Consider the following 17,897-nt stretch of genomic DNA (forward strand, 5'->3'; position numbering starts at 1 on the left):
GGCGTAAGCACTGTGTCACTTTTTGTAAATGGCAAAATCTGCATTGCCTTTTGGCCGCGGTAAACAAGCCGCAGCTCCAGCGTTGTGTGTTCCTGCCAGCCGAGCAGATCACACACTACAGCCAGAGATACAAAGAGGAGCAAACAGCGAGACCAATCTGTGCCCTCCCAATCATCCACGCTTGCCGCACTTCACTTCTCTGGTACGAGCGGTATCATCTGAAGCCAGCGTCGCTCTGGGGTCGCAATATCAGAAAAAAAAAAAAAAAAAAAGAATAAAGGAAAGAAAGCAAATGAAGATCTGAAAGACCAAATTCGTCGAGCAAATTGAAAATCTTGGATGACCTTCTCCTGATGCCCTGGAGGAGAAGGAGGGTCGGGGAAAATAGCGTGGCCTGCTCGCTCCGATCGCACGGACTCGATCAACATCAGCAGACTGTTATTCACAGAGAGTGAAGGAGCAGGTGGAGGTGAGGGCGATGGTGGAGGTGGGAGGTTGAAAATGTTAGATAAAAATTTGATTAAAATGCAGCAGGTTTTGCCTGGCCTTTCCCAAGGAAAGATGCTGTTATCAGGCTGTAGAATGGGGCTGCCTGAGTTATACAAAGCGTTATTGATGGCAGCGGAGGAAAGCTAACGAAAAATGATGGGGACAAACATGAAGATAAAAGCCTTCGCTATCTCTCCCTCTTTTCTCCGTGCACTTTCTCTCCCCTCCTTTCCACACTCGCCTCCTCTCTGTTTTTTTCCTTCTTAGTGTAAGTGTGATAAAAGCGGGCAGACCTATGACTCAGGTTCCCACCCCACATTCTGATATGAATTCAGGGAGCCGAGGCCGTCCCCTAATCTCTTAATGCATGTTCCCTCGCCCTTGGCAGGGTCATGGGAGAAATAGATGGAGCCTTATCAGCTTTTATGGATTTATGGAGAAATTCTCTGCATTGGGTGTTTTTTTCTCTTACACCAACCTCTGTGTTAGTGTGTGTGTGTAAAGTATGTATCTTTGCACGTGTGTGCCCTCAGGGATGCTGTGTAAGGTTATCAGAGCTGTAATATCTTTATGAATTTATCAACTTTTAATTACAGCATCAATCATGTTGACTTGATCCATCAAGCTGTAACAAAGAGACGCTGGGCCTGTTTATGTGCTGCTGTTTCAGCCTCCAGCACATCCTCTCCATCCTTAGATTAAGTTTTAAAAAAAAGGGTTTGATCGTTTTCAAAAGCAGCTACTATTATCTTTACATGAAAAGAAGACAAATGATGGTGTGTGGGGAACGTCTGAAGAGATAAATCTTCTAAAAAAGAATCATTAAATGTCACAAAGCTGAATACAAAGTGCTTGAATGTAGAGTCCTGCTCTTCTCAAAGAAAGTTTAGGTGATCTGCTACTCTAAACATTTTTTTTTGCGTAAAAAAAAAAAAAGTTGCATGAAAAATGTACAAACACTTTAAAGTTTGTACTGCGAGAAGAGGGTGGTGAGGGTCTCCTGAATCATACTCTTCTCTTAAGTGATCTTGAAAAAGTTCGCTTCTAGATATATGCCTGATTGTAATCCACACTTTAAAATGAGACTATCAGCACCAATACAGGTTACTTTGAAATGCTTTTTAGCTTCTAGGTCTCTAAGACAAGACCACACCAACTGACAAAGTTTAGTATAGAGAAGAATCTGAAAGCAATTTCTGTGATTAATTTTGTAGTGGTGGTGGACACAGGAGCCTAACTGTCAGACAGAAAAAGGACAGAAGAGCAGAAGAAAGATAAACAGGAGAGAGATAGAGCACGAGCTAAAGGCTAACACAGGAGCTAATCTGTTTGTGATAATGTTGATTCCAACCCACAGTCAGCAGTTATTCTGCAGTGGTCTGTTCAAACTTGAGAGTCTATCAATAAAATGAAGAGTGAGTTTACGTTAGCTCTGATTGGTAGATGACTGGCAGGACATAACCAGGATTCACTAATGTTACACATGACAGACATGTCTTAGAGCACCGGGCTGTCAGTAGTGCCACATATAGACTGCTTTTTTTTCTTTTTCTTTTTTTTTTTTTTTTTTTTTTTTTTTTTAATTTTATAGATGGCTACTAAACTGACAGTTTTCTTGTTGACACGTTAGCCTACAGATACGTCGTAACACTTGGCTGCCGATAGCGCTACATATAGCTGGCTACTGACATACAGTACAGACTTACAAAGTTTGCTTGATGTCACGTTTCAAACAACAGCGCTGTATACACAACTGTACTGATAAATACCTTACCTTGTTGCATTGTATCCAGGAAAAAGTTGACTTGAACAAAGAAAATTAGTCCCAAAACAAACACACCTGGATAAAAGCCACATTTTTATGACAGTGTGCGGGCCAGAAGGTGGCGAGGCAGGACAATTAAAACAGAACCTCCTCAGAGTATCTTTAGCTTTAACATTTTTTTATCACAATGTGTTGTCTCAACAAATTAAAAACAAGCAATGGAATGAAAAAAAATACTAAAAAAGTCTAAAAGTACGGATTAGGGCCATGTGGAAGGAACAGCAAGTTATTTAACTAGATCAATCTCGTAAATTTAAGAGACAAAGAAAATCACAAGTTTAGGAGAATAAAGTTGTAAATTTACGAGAATAAAGTCATTATTGTTGTCAATAACTTTAGGCTATCAAAGGAAAAAAAGATCTAAGAAATATAGTTTAAAACACGTGAGATCACACGTGAAGAAGGATTTTGTTGATGCTACACCTCTCCTAGGAGAAGCTATTAAATATTCCTGGATCAGATTTTGTCGGCGCTGCAATTTGCAGATGTTTCTTACGAACAAAAGCTGGCTCTGTGTAGAGACCAATGCAGATTTTGCAGTGCTGCGGACGCCTAGTTTGGAGGAAAATATGTTTGTAACTCGGGGTCTACCTTGCTGTAATTGCAGAAAAGTGTCTAGCAATGTTCCACCGACGAGTCATTGTTGGGGAAAGCCAAACCTGTGAATATCTTTCCAACTCTAGAAAGAGTTTTTAACATAGCCCCAGTTTATTAGCACACATCATCAGCATTACACCGTCATGAGTCTACTTATTATAGTTATGTTGATGTGCCTAAAGATTTAATAATTCCTTATTTGTGAAACCCATAACCTCACAAAAAGCTCCATTGTCTGCATTCTTTATCAAGCATTCATTATTTTATTTTATTTTTTGTTTCATTATCTCTGTTTATTATCTTTAAGTCTCCATATATGGACAAAGTGCTGTGCTTTCTACTATTACAACCACAAGGGGGCTCCACCTGATTCAAAGGGAGACTGCATTAACACAATGCCAGAGGCTGTATTTGGTTTATCTCAGTAGAATTAGTGGATTAGAGACAATAAAAGCGCCATTATGTTTCCCACTGTCTCCCCCTCTCACTCCTCCAGTACAGTCCTGCTGTCAAAGGGACAGTTGGAGACTTGCCCTGCAACAATGAGGGGGTTCAGCCCTCATAGCTGAAGAAAAAGCAATTTAGCCACAGAGCCCCCCCGAGTACTCGCACATCAAAGCAGCAGCACTGCAGCAATGGTGAGGTGGAGGTGTAGGAGGGGGGGCTAAGCCAGAGCGTGCCCAGGCTCCTGCTGCAGGTGAGGAGGAGAAAATATCAGTGTTGTTGAAGAATACAGCCAGATCTCAAAGGACAGCGGCTGCTTGTTATCACAGGATATTTCTGGCAGGTTGACGTCTCAGCTGGTGCTCCAGGGAGAAACGGACAGTGGTCAGGGAGGCTGTGTGACACGCATCTACAATCCATTCATATTCAGGGTGTCTGAGGAGCCGACCCGGCTTTTGACCTGTTTCTGTTTACACCCAGGGAGTGATGATGAAAAGGCTCTCTGTCTCTGCCACTGAGACAGCAGGAGACACTGCAGAGCAAACACACATATCTGAGGATGACTGAGGGTCTCAAAAATACAGAGTCTGCTTGTTTTATGAATGACAATGAGCTTTATCTCATCAGTTCATACAGAAGAATTTCATTTATTTAATGTAATTTTTGTTTTTCCTGCTGTATGAGGTGTTTTCTTTAATAAGATAGAATCGTGGATCGATGTCTCACTGTTTGAGAAGAGTCAAGTCATCGTTACTCATTATTTCCCCCAAGAAAAACATCTGTGCAATCTATTTCAACCTGAACTTTTAGACAAGTATAAAACATGTTTAACTCATGAATATATAACTACATGCATTTACGTTGACAACATACACTTTGAAAACATGTCTACCGCAGTGGGCAATGGTGCTCATGGGAAATGCAGTTTTCAGCTCAATAATAGATTAATGTACAGATGGATAGGAGACACTGCAATAAGTCAAATCTAAGTAAGTCTTTTTTGAAGTGAAGATATCTTTAGAGGCTTCATTTAAGTCAGATTCACTTTGTAAAAAGTATTTTTAAAAAACAACTCTATTTCAAGACATTACAAGTTTAAAAAAGGCTTAAATTACTTTTAATGAATATATAAAAAAATGTTCACACAATGTGAATTGTTTACTTTTTTGAATTTGTTAAATTGGAGCACTATCCTTATGTCCATTGGCAGTTTGTAATTTTTCTTAAAAGCAACCCAGACCTCATTTTTGGTTTTAATATCTGAAAATATGTTTTTTTTTTTTTTTTTTTTTCTGTTTTTTTTTCTGGATTTGTTGGGTGAATGTGACAAAAGTTGCTTTTCAACCACAGAAACACTTCCACAGAACTAAGGAGTTTTTTCTACAAGTCTACAGTTTCATTCAGCAGACGCTTTTGTCCAAAGTGACATACAGCACAAGCAAGAATTAGGACTGGAGGGGAAAAAACAACCTTAGTAAGTGTGCCAAAGAGCTTCACCTTAGTGTTGCCATAAGTGCTGCCATCTAGTGCCAAAAGAAGTGGAGTTATCAAAACTAATGTAGACACAGCTTGAGTTATGTAACTCATTCCACCATTTGGGAACAACAGAGGAGAAGAGTCTGGCTAGAGATTCAGAGCCGCGCTGGGCTGGGAGCACCAGGCATCATTCACAGGCAGGGTGTACTGGGCAAGAGAGAGTGCAGACCTGGATGAGGGACTCCATGTAGGCAGGAGCCATTCTTGTCACTGTTTTGTAAGCCAGACGAGGAGCTTTGAATTCGATTGGAGCTGCCAGTGAAGAGAGATTTTTGGGCAACTATGTGCTCTTAGACCTGAGGAACTAGGGTCCACCTTGAAAAAGCCCTACCTGGGGAGTGGAACTGCAGTATTAATGTTTCAGGTTGTCATAATCTGACATCATCTACCTGGGTCTTCAGTCCGTGGTGGAAATGGAAAACTAACAATGGGCCACTGAAAACAAGGAGTTCCTGCATTTTTTCCCCAGGGAATTTAACAGTCCCAGACTTTCTGATCCAAAAACAGAAGTGTATGAAGTGTAGTTAGATATTTTGACTTGACCAGAATTGGTCACCAGAATCAACACATGAAAGCTACTCATGGTGGCTAGTAGTTTTTTTCTCTCTCTGTTACCTATATGTCTTTTTATCCTGGCCATATGTCTAATTTTCTAAAGTAAAAAAAAAAAAAAAAGATGGAGTGGGGGAATTCTCTCATTCTGTTTGCTGATGATCTCCTTTCTTAAAGAAACACATTGCTTATTGTTGCCTTGAGCAGATTCTTCCAGTGGAATATAGCACATTAAACTCTTTTTTAATGGTTAAGTGAATTTGATTTAAAGTGATGAGAAGAAGAAAATTACCTGATTAAAACAGAACCACATTTACCTTTGTCTGGATACATACCTCCATCCTTGTTTTTTTAATCAAATAAATATCCAGGATAACAGCATCAATTTCTTCCTGGAACATTACTCATTGTTAATGCAAATGAATTCACCCATCACCTCTTTCAAGAAAAACCTGCACTGACATTTTCTTTGATGTTACTGCGTACCTTCACTTAAAAACAAAACGCAGAGGATGAGTCTGTTTAAATAACTCAACCAGCCTTTGATTTTTGTTTAGCTGGTTTGCATTTTTTACAGTAATGTGGGGAAGAGGAGCTGGGTGAAGGAGGGGAGAAAAAGGGAGCAGGAGAAGGGGAGGTGAAAAGGAGGGGAAGGAAATGAAAAAAGGTGACAGAGTTGAAAGAAGAAGCTGCTTGTTCCTCTGGGAAGGTCGGCAGAGCTTGGATGGGCTTGTGGGCCTGTAAACTGTCTGTGTGTGTGTGTATGATGGATATTAGGGAGAGAGCAAGTGTGTGTGTGTGTGTGTGTGTTGATATGTGTCCTGCATGTCAGTGTGCGAGTATTACAGCCATCTCTCTGGTTTAAGCATTCCCTGGGCTGCCATTATGGCCTAATAACCGTGTCAGTGTGATTAATGGCGAGAGGCAGGGCTCTGATTGCGACCTCGCTAGACTATGGTACTCAGGCAACTACACTACCCACGATGCCCCCTGTCTGTGCTCTTCCACACCACGGCCAGCTCCAGCTGATGTTGCCAATCGCACAAGATGTGAAGGTTGTTGGAGTAATTAGGATGTCTTCACTCTCCTGCTGGTCGCGCCAAAGGGTCAAAGTGAAGATGCTCATAATAATGATGATGATGATGATGATGATGGGAATAATGATGGAGGATTAAAAGTTGGAGGGAGAGTTTGATCCCGGAGGTCTCTTTAGCCAGTCCATGGAAATAAACACAGACAGCAGTCTGCCTGTTGATGGATGACTGGTCAGAAGGAAAAAAAAAAACAAAAACGTGAAAAGCTGCAGTTCCTTGAGTGTCCACTTGAGTTTTACTTTTTAACCAGATTAAACCAAACTATTGGAATCTACATTAAAACCCACACTCACACTTTATTTCACCTCTTTAAGCTGGATTTAAAAACCTGTTTCGTCTCTATCCATTATATCTGCACTGTTTCACAGCGATGTCACATGATGGGCTGCTGTTTTTTTACATGTTTCATCGCTTAAAGAGACATTTCATCATTATTCTTGTAAAAAATCAAATCAGCTGAATAAATCCTCTTTTGGACACCGTGACTATATTTCTTTTCTTAGATCTTAAAGAGGGGATATTCTGCTTTCCCTTAATCTTAACATGGATATAAACTAACAATGCTGGATGTTCATACCAAGCTTGTGCAGATTTTCAAACCTGTACATACATCTACATAATTATATGTTGAAGAAATCCCTGTATTTGTCTGTGAACCGGCCAGTTCTTGGAAAAAAAAAAGAGAGGCATACGATCTTTTTGAGATTTTTTTTGAAGACTTAATGAAATAATGAGGTCATCGCATAGCGCTCTTCTAACTGTTTCATTGTTTTAAATTATTTTTAAAACAATGTCACAATTTATTTTACTATGTGCACCTTTGTTTCAATGATTTTTTTTTTTTGTATTTACTTATTTATTCCTGCACTACTTTTATGTACAGCACTCTGTTTCAACTTAGGTTGTTTTAAAGTGCCTTATAAATAAAGTTGAGTTGAGTTTAGTTGAGCTGAGTTCATGACACGGGCAGACATTTGAGTCTGGCAGGCCTCAAGAGGGCTGACCAATCAAATTGAAGGGGGTTGTGGAGCCTTAAAGAGACAGTACCTGTAATAAAGTAATTTAAACAGAGGCTAAAATAGAGTGTCCTAAAACACCAGTGTGAGAAAAATAAGGATTTTTTTCCCAGCTGTAAATCATGTAAAGATCCTACAAAGGGCACTCTAAATGGTTATATTGCACTTTTTACCATGATCTGCACTGGAGGGACATTAAGTTCACTCAAAGACACAGCAAGGGAAATAATGGGGGTTTTAAACATGTGGGTGTTCTTGTTTTGTCTCATCAATGGGAACAAAACATGCTTTTGTTGCAGTTTTTATCATCAGTAAAAATGAGCTAGTCATAATTGTGTCTTAAACATTGGAAAAAGGTCACTACACATTAGTCATCACCATTTCATGGCTGAAACAAACATTGCTCAGGCCAAAATGTGAGCTGGTTTGAATAAGAGCTCAAATATAAACATAACTTGTGGTACTGTAACCAAATGTCGTATGTTTATTGATGCTAACATGACGGCAGGAGCCTTGATTTGAAGAAACTGATGCCAGAAGGGTCCCAGATAATTACCTCTAAAATGATGAATGACTGATCTGAACTACTTGAGAAATAAATAAGGTTATTTGTCATGAATAGTCCTTCTTCATTTGAAAACAAGGTTTTTATACCTGAGATTTTTCTTATTTATTTGACTGTGAAGGCCAGAGTTTCTCCCCCACCATCACCTCTGCAGGGTCCAGGAATCCAGCAGTGACTCTGTCAACCTCACTACAGAATAAGTCCCATCTGACACCCGGCTCTGCACCTCTGAACACACCGGATCTGAGGCAGCTCTGTAAAACTGATGGGAGCCTGGTGAAGCAAGACACAAAGAGAGTCCAAATACAGACAAATAACCAGGGTGGATCGTAAAAGATATCCTGGGCAACAACTAGGAGCCTGTCAGCTTTGGCTTCCTGGCTCTTTTAGTGAAAAGAAAGTAGAAGATTTTGCTCAGCGGTCAAACGCTTACATGACGTTTCTATCCTGGGCTGAGGTGCTGCAGGTGAACCCTGAAGTGTTGGATCTTGTTATTTTTTAGTATTTCAGGTCAGACGGTGCAGTCTGCCGAGTGAAAACGCTCAAAGCTTCTTTTTGTAAAGTGGCTGAAGATACAGTGGCTGTTCAGAAAGAGAGTCTTTGGAGGACACGGCTCTATTATGACTAACATTTAAAACCACTCTGACTCCGACAGTCTGCAGAAAATCACTCGATATTTGAGAAAATAATCTAACGTCTGCGTTTTCATCTTCTCCTCCAGGGTCTTTCATGATGGTCAATTCCTCGCAGCATTTCGGGGGACAGCGGGCTCAGCTGCTCCTGCTCCCGCTCAGCGAGAACGACACACACTGCATCCAGTTCAGCTACTTTCTGTACAGCCGCGACGGCCACAGCCCCGGGGACCTGCAGGTCTACATCAGGGTCAACGGGGGCCCCAAGGGCAGTGCTGTTTGGAATATCTCGGGCTCCCAGGGACGCCAGTGGCACCAGGTGGAGCTGGCTGTCAGCACATTCTGGCCCAGTGAATACCAGGTAGGAGCCTTCACGCGTTGTGTTTGGTCTGCAAAGGAAACAAAGTGATGGTTTTCAATGTTTTAAAGATTCATGGTCAAAATTTGTGGTTATCAGCAGCAATTCTGTATCTAGAAAATTCAGGTTTTAGTTCACACTGATGTGTAACAGTGAGCTACAATGGACACAGTTGTCATTGCACCACATCCTGGGGCATGGTCTCTCATGAAGGAAAACAATCCTCTTCTCCTGCCTGCAGAAAAAAAACAGAACAAAACAAAAAAAAACAAAAAAAACAAAAAAACAAAGGTATAGATTTTAAACTATGATCCTTACATGAACAAGCTGTCATATGTGACACTGAGTCATAACTGACAATTAAAACAGGAGGAATTAAAAAATGAACCAAAAAAGAAGCACATTGTTGTCTATATATATCATAAAAGAATATTTAAATTTACAGAGCTCATAGATAACGTTTACTTCCTGATTTAATCACCTGGTTAGACATGATGTCATATTTGCTATAGAAAAGAAGAGTCTGGATTTAAACACCGAGCAGCCTCAGAAAGTGTGTTTGTGCTTTTTTCTTTCCGAGTAACTTTTTATTTTAAAATTGTGCAAAGTTTGGGTAAGGTGAGTGTTAAGTTAAAGTTTCTTCGTTGATAACTTCAGATGTATAAATGTATGAATTTTGGATCCCTCAGGCGTCTGAACTCTTCCTCCTGATGGATTTCTTGCAGTCAAAGATTTCTACTCAACTCTTTTTTTTTAAGAAAATGAAACTTTAAATTCAGATTATTTTTATTTTTCCATGACGCAGAAGGACACAAGATGTCTCTTCAGAGTTGTAGTTAGTGGGGTTTGTTTCCCCTGCAGCACAAACCAGATAGGATGTTTTTAATAGGACACCGACTGTATCTACTGACGAGGTAACTAGGTAACTGCACAAACATGCTCTGGTTGGAAATGAAAGCAGACTGTAATGAAGTGTGTTAGATAATTAATCTACTTCTAACTTTATTTATTACCCCATTAAAATAAACTGATATCCAAAATCATAAATATCACTATTTTTTCAACACAGCATGATGTTTTGTTGTGATGCTCCAAAATGGTTTTCCGCAAACTAAAAGATGAGGTCATGGGCCTGCAGCCACTTCCTGTCAACAGCCTTTGTAATTTGTATGTAATGAAATGCCAACACAGAGGGTACACATGATGCGTCTGCAGTCCAGCTTTGCTCTGTTGCGTATTTATTGCATGCTCTTTCATCCTTTAACTCACACTGACTGTGTGTTCAGTCCAGCATGCTACAAAACTGACAGACAGCTGGAGCTGGGAGACCCCTGGATTCCCACCCTAATGATGATCCTCTCTTCATTCATGTTGGGCTGTAAAACCTCAAACCTGTTGACTGGTCTGACTGCTTTCACTATGTTGGTTTGTTCTTGTTGTCAAGCTAAATACAATCTGGTTTTGACACAGTTTGTTTTATTTTCAAAGTCACTGGCTCTTTTTAGTGGTTTAGTGGTTTCCGAGCACAACTTTGTGACTTGCTGATCTGCTGTTGCGTATCTGCTGCAACCTGCCGGAGCAGGGAAGCAGCTGGACTGTAATGGAGCAGATCCAATGTGTGTTGACCATAGACTGTATATAGAGTGGACGCCATTTACCATTGTATGGTTTTGAAGCCAAAATACCCCCGTTACAAACACCACCATTGGCAGCAGTTGTGCAGCCAGAGTCTGCACAGTTGAGACTGTGAGGGATTCTGGGAGAATCTGAGTGGAGCCAGGTGACAAAAATAATATATTTTTTTCATCTTTGGAGAGTCTAATCTCTTCTTGACTCTATCTCCCAACATAATTCAAAATCCCTGCAAAAAATACACAAGAACAGCAGCTGTCAACCATCATTAAACGTGATGTAAAACCGTTTTTCCAACCTCGCATAACTAATGAAAACAAAACTTTTGAGAAAAATGTTTAGTTTTTTGAGAAAAAAGAGGACCTGAATACAAGGCAGCCAAATAATATCTTCAAATCACCACAGCAGCTAAACATTTCTACGAGGTGTATTAATTTTTTAAAGTTTGACCACAGCCCATCTGGAATGACTGGGGAGTCTGATTTTTTGACCTATACTGCAGCCAGCCACCAGGGGGGGGCAGTTTTCATGGCAACCTCACTTCTATTTTGGGCTGTAGCATTGCAAAATTGTTCAAGAGAATGCTGCTTGGCAAACATTTGTTAGCATCAGCATTTTGAGCATTTTATTATTAGCATAAGCACCACGCACAACTGTGCTACAGGAAGTACAACCCCCTAGATCCAGCAGTGAAGTTGACACATGTGAAGCATATTTGCGAGTGCGATACAGTACTAAAAACATGTTCCTCTGTAAGTCCCTCTCCTCTACTCTTGTTTTCCTGCTGGTGTCACACAGGAACCTGTGAGTCCATTCATCAGATCAATAGTCTCTGAATACTGAACCCCAGCTCCAGAATCAGTCAAACAACATGCAGAGGTTAGCAGATTGGAGCTCTGTCATATATCACAGTGGCTCAATAGGTGTGTAATTACACTGGGCGTATGTTTGCATTGTATCTTTATTTATTGGTCCATTTACCTGCATGCTGCAGAGTAATCAATAGCTCTGTTTGATGCCTGTATTGGCCATGCTGCATTATTAGCGCTGTTGTGTAGCTTGTAAGATTCTGATGACTGGACGCAGCCTGACTCACCTCATTACAGCTGATAATTTATCCCCTAATGCTCCCTTTCAATCCACCGGGCCCCACGCCTCCTACAACACCCCCGCCCCTCCCAAAGCAGCCCTTAATGAGAAGGCAATGGCTGGTGTAAGGGATTGTGGGAGCGTGGGCCCACCGAACAGTCAATTGACCTCAATTCCATGCGACCCTCAGTGCGGGGGAGCAGGCTTGGTGTTTGCTTCCATAACCTTGGCGCACTCCGAGCCCCACCTCAATAAATCAAGAGCCAGTTAATGAGATTAGAGGGCTGCACAGATCAATGCGGACAGCCTGCGCTTTACTATCCTCAGCTCTGCTGTCCGGGGTGGCTCACACAAACAGCCAAACTGATCTAAAGTAATGATTTTCTTCTCCTCTGTGTCTGTACGGACGTCAGAAGTTTGTCTGCCACACACTGTCGCAGAGGAGGAGGAGGAGGAGGACTGGTGGCTCTCCGAGGGGGACGCTGAGGTGTACAATCAGACGAGTCAGGCTCAGGCGGGGAGTTTGCTTAGCGCCGCAGTGTTTACCATTTGGACATCGTGCATAACAAATGTAATCTACTTCTCTTGTGATGTATGTCCAAGCTGGCTGAGTGATTGGACTGCGCTGTTCTCTGAAGTCCTCCCGCCTGCCGGGCGAGGAGACACAGGACAGATTGCTTTATTTGTCTGATAAACCCGGATGATCGGCAGCGCGTAATGAAGCAGGTAGAGCTCTGCGGATGAGGAAGGCAGCTACATAAGCCTGATGAACGTAGTGTGTGCATGAGGAGGGACAAGAGTTAGATTTGTGTTTTTTTTCTCTTTGCCCAGGGACCCCTCTTCCACTCTCCCCTCACCAGCTCAAAGTGGAGCGCAGGCCCCACAGGGCTCCACTCATCCATCTAGTCCCATTGATAAAGATCACTGTCCAGCACTCCCAGCCAACAGATCGGCCCCTGCAGGCCCCTGAGCAGCAGCTTCACACAGAGAGAGCAAAACCACTTCACAAGGCTTGGAGAAGTGTGTGTGTGTGCGTGTGTGAGAGTGTGTGGGCAGTTGGTGCTGATGCTGGTGGTCGAGATTAAATAAAAGTCTGGTATCAGCCGGCATCAACACCCCCTCAGGACGGACAGACGGCTGCAGAGATTTGTTGGACTGTGATCACAAGTGGTCTTGGCCTTCTGCGATTCAGCCTTTTTCCCTGATATGAGGTTTAAAAATGAGTTGCCAGTCTTTGTGGGTGTCAAATGTTCATTGTTGATAGTGAAATTACTTTTAAATACGAGGACATCTTCTAGTTCAAGTGATGGGGGTGTGATAAGAATGGTTTGTTTGGTGTCTGTTAATCTTACAAGAAGAAAAGTTAAGAAATAAATTGATGCTTTGAAGTCCAAACTTCCATTTAGTGCCTTTGAAGTGGGATTGTTTTTTTTTTTTTTTTGAGGTACTAACCAGAAAACTTATGGAAAAAAACAGCTCAACAGCTGAAATTGATGCAGAGTATCTCAAATCTAGGTATCTAGGTACCTGACTGTGTCTTTCAAGAATCACATTTGTCACAACTCTGATAGCTCTAGAGCAAATGGGTCACACTCAATGCCCGCGGGCCAAATGTGGCCCACCATGCTGTTTTATTTAAGAGCTTTAAAGGTCTGTCTTAGAATAGATTAGTCAAGGGTGCATTGACCATAAACTATGTTTCCCACAATACCTACTGATTGTGACGGCATCCCGACTACATTGCAGTGTTTTCACACCAGTGCCATTTTCTGAAATAGTAAAACTGAGAAATAAAACAGTGATCCCAACATCTCCAGGAAGAGAAGAGTTGATGCAGCTGTTTAAAAAAAGATGGGAAAGCCAAGATATGTTTGTGTTTCAAAGAGAAAAATTGTTATGTCCTTTGTGTCATGAGGTGGTTGTCAAAGAGTACAATCTACATATGCATTTTGACACCAAACATGAAGCTAAGTACGTCAAAGTAAGCCTTCAAGAAAAACAACAAATGGTTCAAGATTTAAAATACAAACTTACAATCGCAGCAGGATGTGTTCAAGAAAGCCACAACCAAAAAGTGAAAGCTGGTTTTATTGTGGCTGAAGAAATTGCCTGCACTGCCAACTTTTTCAGAGGGAGCATTTTTGAAGCAGAAGTTGCTCTATACTGTCTTACAGTTACATCTGGACCTTTGAGGGCAACCATCATGCTGATGTGGCCCTCAGTCAAAATGAGTTTGACACCCCTGCTCTAGTCTGTTGTGTCAAAGCCCAAACAAACCTATAAACATTTAATGCTTTCATCCAAATCACACCGGATCTGTCTCAGCTTCGTCACAACATTGAATAAGATGACAGCGAATCATTTTGCACAGAGCACACCAAGCAAGGCAGGAAGTCAGGCACTGAAACCACAGTAAAACATCCAGTGACTTTTAGAATAAAATATACAGGATACACACCAGATAGTACTTAGCGTTAACAAAATGAGATAATTAGAACAGCCAAGTCAGAGTCAACAGGTTTAAGGTTTTACAGCCCAACATGAACAAGGAGGGGATCATCATTTAGGTGGGAAATATGGGAACTCCTTGATCTCGCGACTACATTTGTTTTACCGTCCTGCACAGCACCAGACTGAGCACCAAGCCGGTGTGAGTTGATGGATGAAAGCCCTGAAAGACAGCTTCTTTCACAGGTCTTATGAGGAGCTTTCAGTGGTCTTGGTCAGCTATGGTGGGACGAATTCAAAGCTGCATTTACGTTGTTTCCCCCCGTATCAGAGACATTCATCAACACTTACAGCTACAGAGGATCTGTCTGTGAACTGATCAAAATGCTCTCTTCTAAAGATAGCATGAAGGAGCGCAGATGGCCCAGTGGTCTAGGTCAAACTCCATAAGGTTTGTCCTCATGCTGGTGGCCTGGGTTCAAATCCAGCTTGTGGCCTATTGCATGTCACTCCCCACTCTCGCCCTGTTTCCTGTTCTATCTACTGCCCTCCCTTTTTGATTGAAAGCATACAAAGCCAAAATAATAACTTTTGGGGAAAAAATAGCACCACATCTTCACCAGTTATACGAGCTTTGCCCCAAACAGGCCTTTAGAGGTCTGGCCAATCAGAGGGAAGGGGGTTTCTGGAATGGGGGACTTAAAGAGACAGCAGCTAAAACAGTGTTTCAGACAGAGGATGAAATAAAGTTTTATAAACAACAAATAGATGTAGTATCCCCTTTGTCCACACAGGGGTGCGTATTTTTAAACTCTAGCTTAGAATGGACGGCTCTGTTACGACTGAACTGACCTTTGGTGTAAAATTGATCCAAACTCACCACAGACACCACAGGCTAAATCAGACACAGTGGCCAAAACCTGCTACATGGTATTAACCCATGCTAACATTTAGCTAACCCTGCAGCAGCCCCTCAGCAGTTTCACACTGACTGACTTGGATTTCTGCCCAGTGCCAGCCTTTCTATTAAACTTATTACAAAGCCCCTGAGTTTGTGCTCATTTTCATTTGTCTGTTTTCAGCAGAGAAACATTTCACTGCAGACTTCCTGTGTAGCACTAAGCAACAGGAAGGAAAGTGAAGTATTCAGCAACCAAAGACCCAGATATCACAAATTCATGTTTGTTTGTTTTTTTTTTCTTCTACGAAGGAATGAGGAAAACATTTTCTGTTGGCATGGTTTTATATTAAATGTTTCCTTACTTTTGTTCATATCTTAACAATAGTTGATGAACTATGCGACTGGAAATGAGCTTAAGACCAGAAACTGAACCAAAAGATGCTTTTGGACTTTAGCCCTGTTTCCACCAAGCAGTCTGGTTCGGATCAGTACAGTTTGGTACAGGTTGGCTTGGTAAAGCCTGATCCTGTTAGTGTTTCCACAGCAAGCTGTGCCCTTCTTGGTAAGCTAGATGTCTAGAGCCTCATCACCTGCACAATAGCATGACGGCATCGCAGCGTGACACAGTGAACCCGGCTAATAAATCCAACTAAGAACGCAACACAGTAAACAAAAAGTGATGATGTGTGACGCCATTTTCCAAAAGAAAAGTTATCTTCAGGAAGTCGACTGTAGATTTCAACATGGCAGGGTTATGTATTTTTATTTAGTACTGCTGTTGCACAGGAAGTGACGATTCTTTCGACCAATCAGTGGAATGCAGTGCTTCTAACTCCACCCTCTGGGGGTTGGATCAGTATGTCTGGCATCCCAACAGAAGGGTACCAAAAAGTGGGACGGTACAGGTCTTTGCACACTGAGCCTGTTTTTCTGAGATGCGTTTTTTTGGATCTGTAAAAAAAAGAAAAAAATGCATCACACATAGACACCTGTCTCCGATGTGTTTGTCTTGTATTATTTACGAAAACTCACAGTGCGAGAAAAGTTGACTCATTTCAATCACACACACACACAAACATACACAAATCTTTCATCATGTAAACATCGCCCAAAATGTGTAGAGAAAATATTTCAGAAAATGTAAAAATTAGATGTTGCAAGTAGCCTACGGCGTCTCAGAATGGGCAAACTACCCAGGAAATGAGCTTGGCAATGGAAAAAAAAAAAATCTAACCTATTCTGAAAAAAAGAATGACCAATGAAAGTTATGGATTAAGTGTGCAATAGGGATGGATACCGAATTTGGTACTTTTATAGGTACCAACTGAATCCTGTTAAAAGTACCGGGTACCGATTCACATAACATCAAAAGTTACCATGTTTAGGTACCTAAATGCATCCTTGTGACTGTAACAGAGTGGAAGAGTAGGTGATTTTCCATGCTGGACATAAACACAGCATTGCAAGGTTATATATTGAAGAATAAATATGTCAAATTGAAAAAAGAACAAAAAACTTTTTTTTTTCAAGATTTTTTTTTTTTCAAGAAATTGATATTTTTATTACTTAAAAACAAAAAAAGTACAGAAAATTGGTACCATTGAGTACCAGTTGGTACCGCATCGTTTCAAATTTACTAATTAGTGCAATTTGAGGGCCTGTCTTGGTTTTAGTCAATGGAAATGCCACTAAATGCGTGCTGTAATAGGATGAACTGAACTGAACTGAACTGAACTGAACTGAACTGAACTGAACTGAACTGAACTGAACTGAACTGAACTGAACTGAACTGAACTGAACTGAACTAAGCTGAACTGAACTGAACTGCATGGGGCTTAAAACTCACATGAGGGACACTTTTTGTCTGAAGCTATCAAAAGTTTATCTTCCTCTCACCTGTGTAGTATATAAGCTTGAACTTTACTCTACATTCAGAAAAAGTTTGTTGCACTGTTACCTGCAGGGCTGAACGTTTGAGTAGATGGGAAGGTAAAGTTTGTTGGACACTGCTCCACTTCAGTCGGCTCACACTGAGACAAAGACTAATGGAGCTTTAAAAGGGCCAAAGATGAGACAACAGATCAGACTGGTGCACTCTCTTCCTGTCAGCTCGGATCGTGGAGGCATTGTTGCTGTTTGGAAACACCAGCCAGTCTGTGTTAGAGTTTCCTGACTCCTCTTACTGTTCCCTAACTGCTTTGTCCTCCTTATCGTACCATCTTAAATCCCAGAGCACCTCACCATTAAGCCTCACCTTTTCTTATCTTCCCTATCTCTTGCTTACCTCTGTTATCTGCTTTCTCTTTTAAATCATCACCCAGGTGGTGAAAGTTGAGGCAACTCTAACCTTTGGTTCTTACAAAGGACAGAATTCCCAGTGAGAGGCTGTGCCACGTTTAATAACTGTGAGTGAGACGGTGTAATGTCTCCTCAGGCTTTTCCAAAAGCACACTTTTTAAAACTCTCACTTTAAAATGTATTCACGTCTTCTTGAAACTGGTTACATAAGTTTATTTTGCATACCAAAATTCAAGCGTTGAGTAAAAGTCTAGTGTTTTGAATAATTCACTGAAATGAATAAAAAATGATGCTACTACTGACCTTTATTACACATTTTTAGTTGGTGCTTTTCCATTTTGAAATCTAAATTTTAATCTTTTTTAGTATTCAATCGTATGATCACACACTCCCCATGCAGCTCAAAATTAGAATATGAAAT

At 41.1% G+C, this 17,897-nt stretch overlaps 1 protein-coding gene across 6 annotated transcripts in view; it reads left to right on the plus strand.

Annotated features, from left to right (window-relative positions):
• LOC141803549 (receptor-type tyrosine-protein phosphatase U-like) overlaps positions 1-17,897 on the plus strand; it is a 348,868-nt gene that overhangs the window by 163,358 nt on the left and 167,613 nt on the right. For all 6 annotated transcript variants that reach the window (XM_074687661.1, XM_074687662.1, XM_074687657.1 and 3 more), the window contains exon 3: positions 8,840-9,111. In XM_074687661.1, the coding sequence (XP_074543762.1) occupies positions 8,840-9,111 (272 nt within the window). The remainder of the gene's footprint in view (positions 1-8,839; positions 9,112-17,897) is intronic.

The sequence above is a fragment of the Halichoeres trimaculatus genome, unplaced genomic scaffold, assembly GCF_033239565.1.
Source record: "Halichoeres trimaculatus isolate MK-OKI-2021-1 unplaced genomic scaffold, fHalTri1.1 fHalTri1_scaffold_14, whole genome shotgun sequence".
Taxonomy (NCBI): domain Eukaryota; kingdom Metazoa; phylum Chordata; class Actinopteri; order Labriformes; family Labridae; genus Halichoeres; species Halichoeres trimaculatus.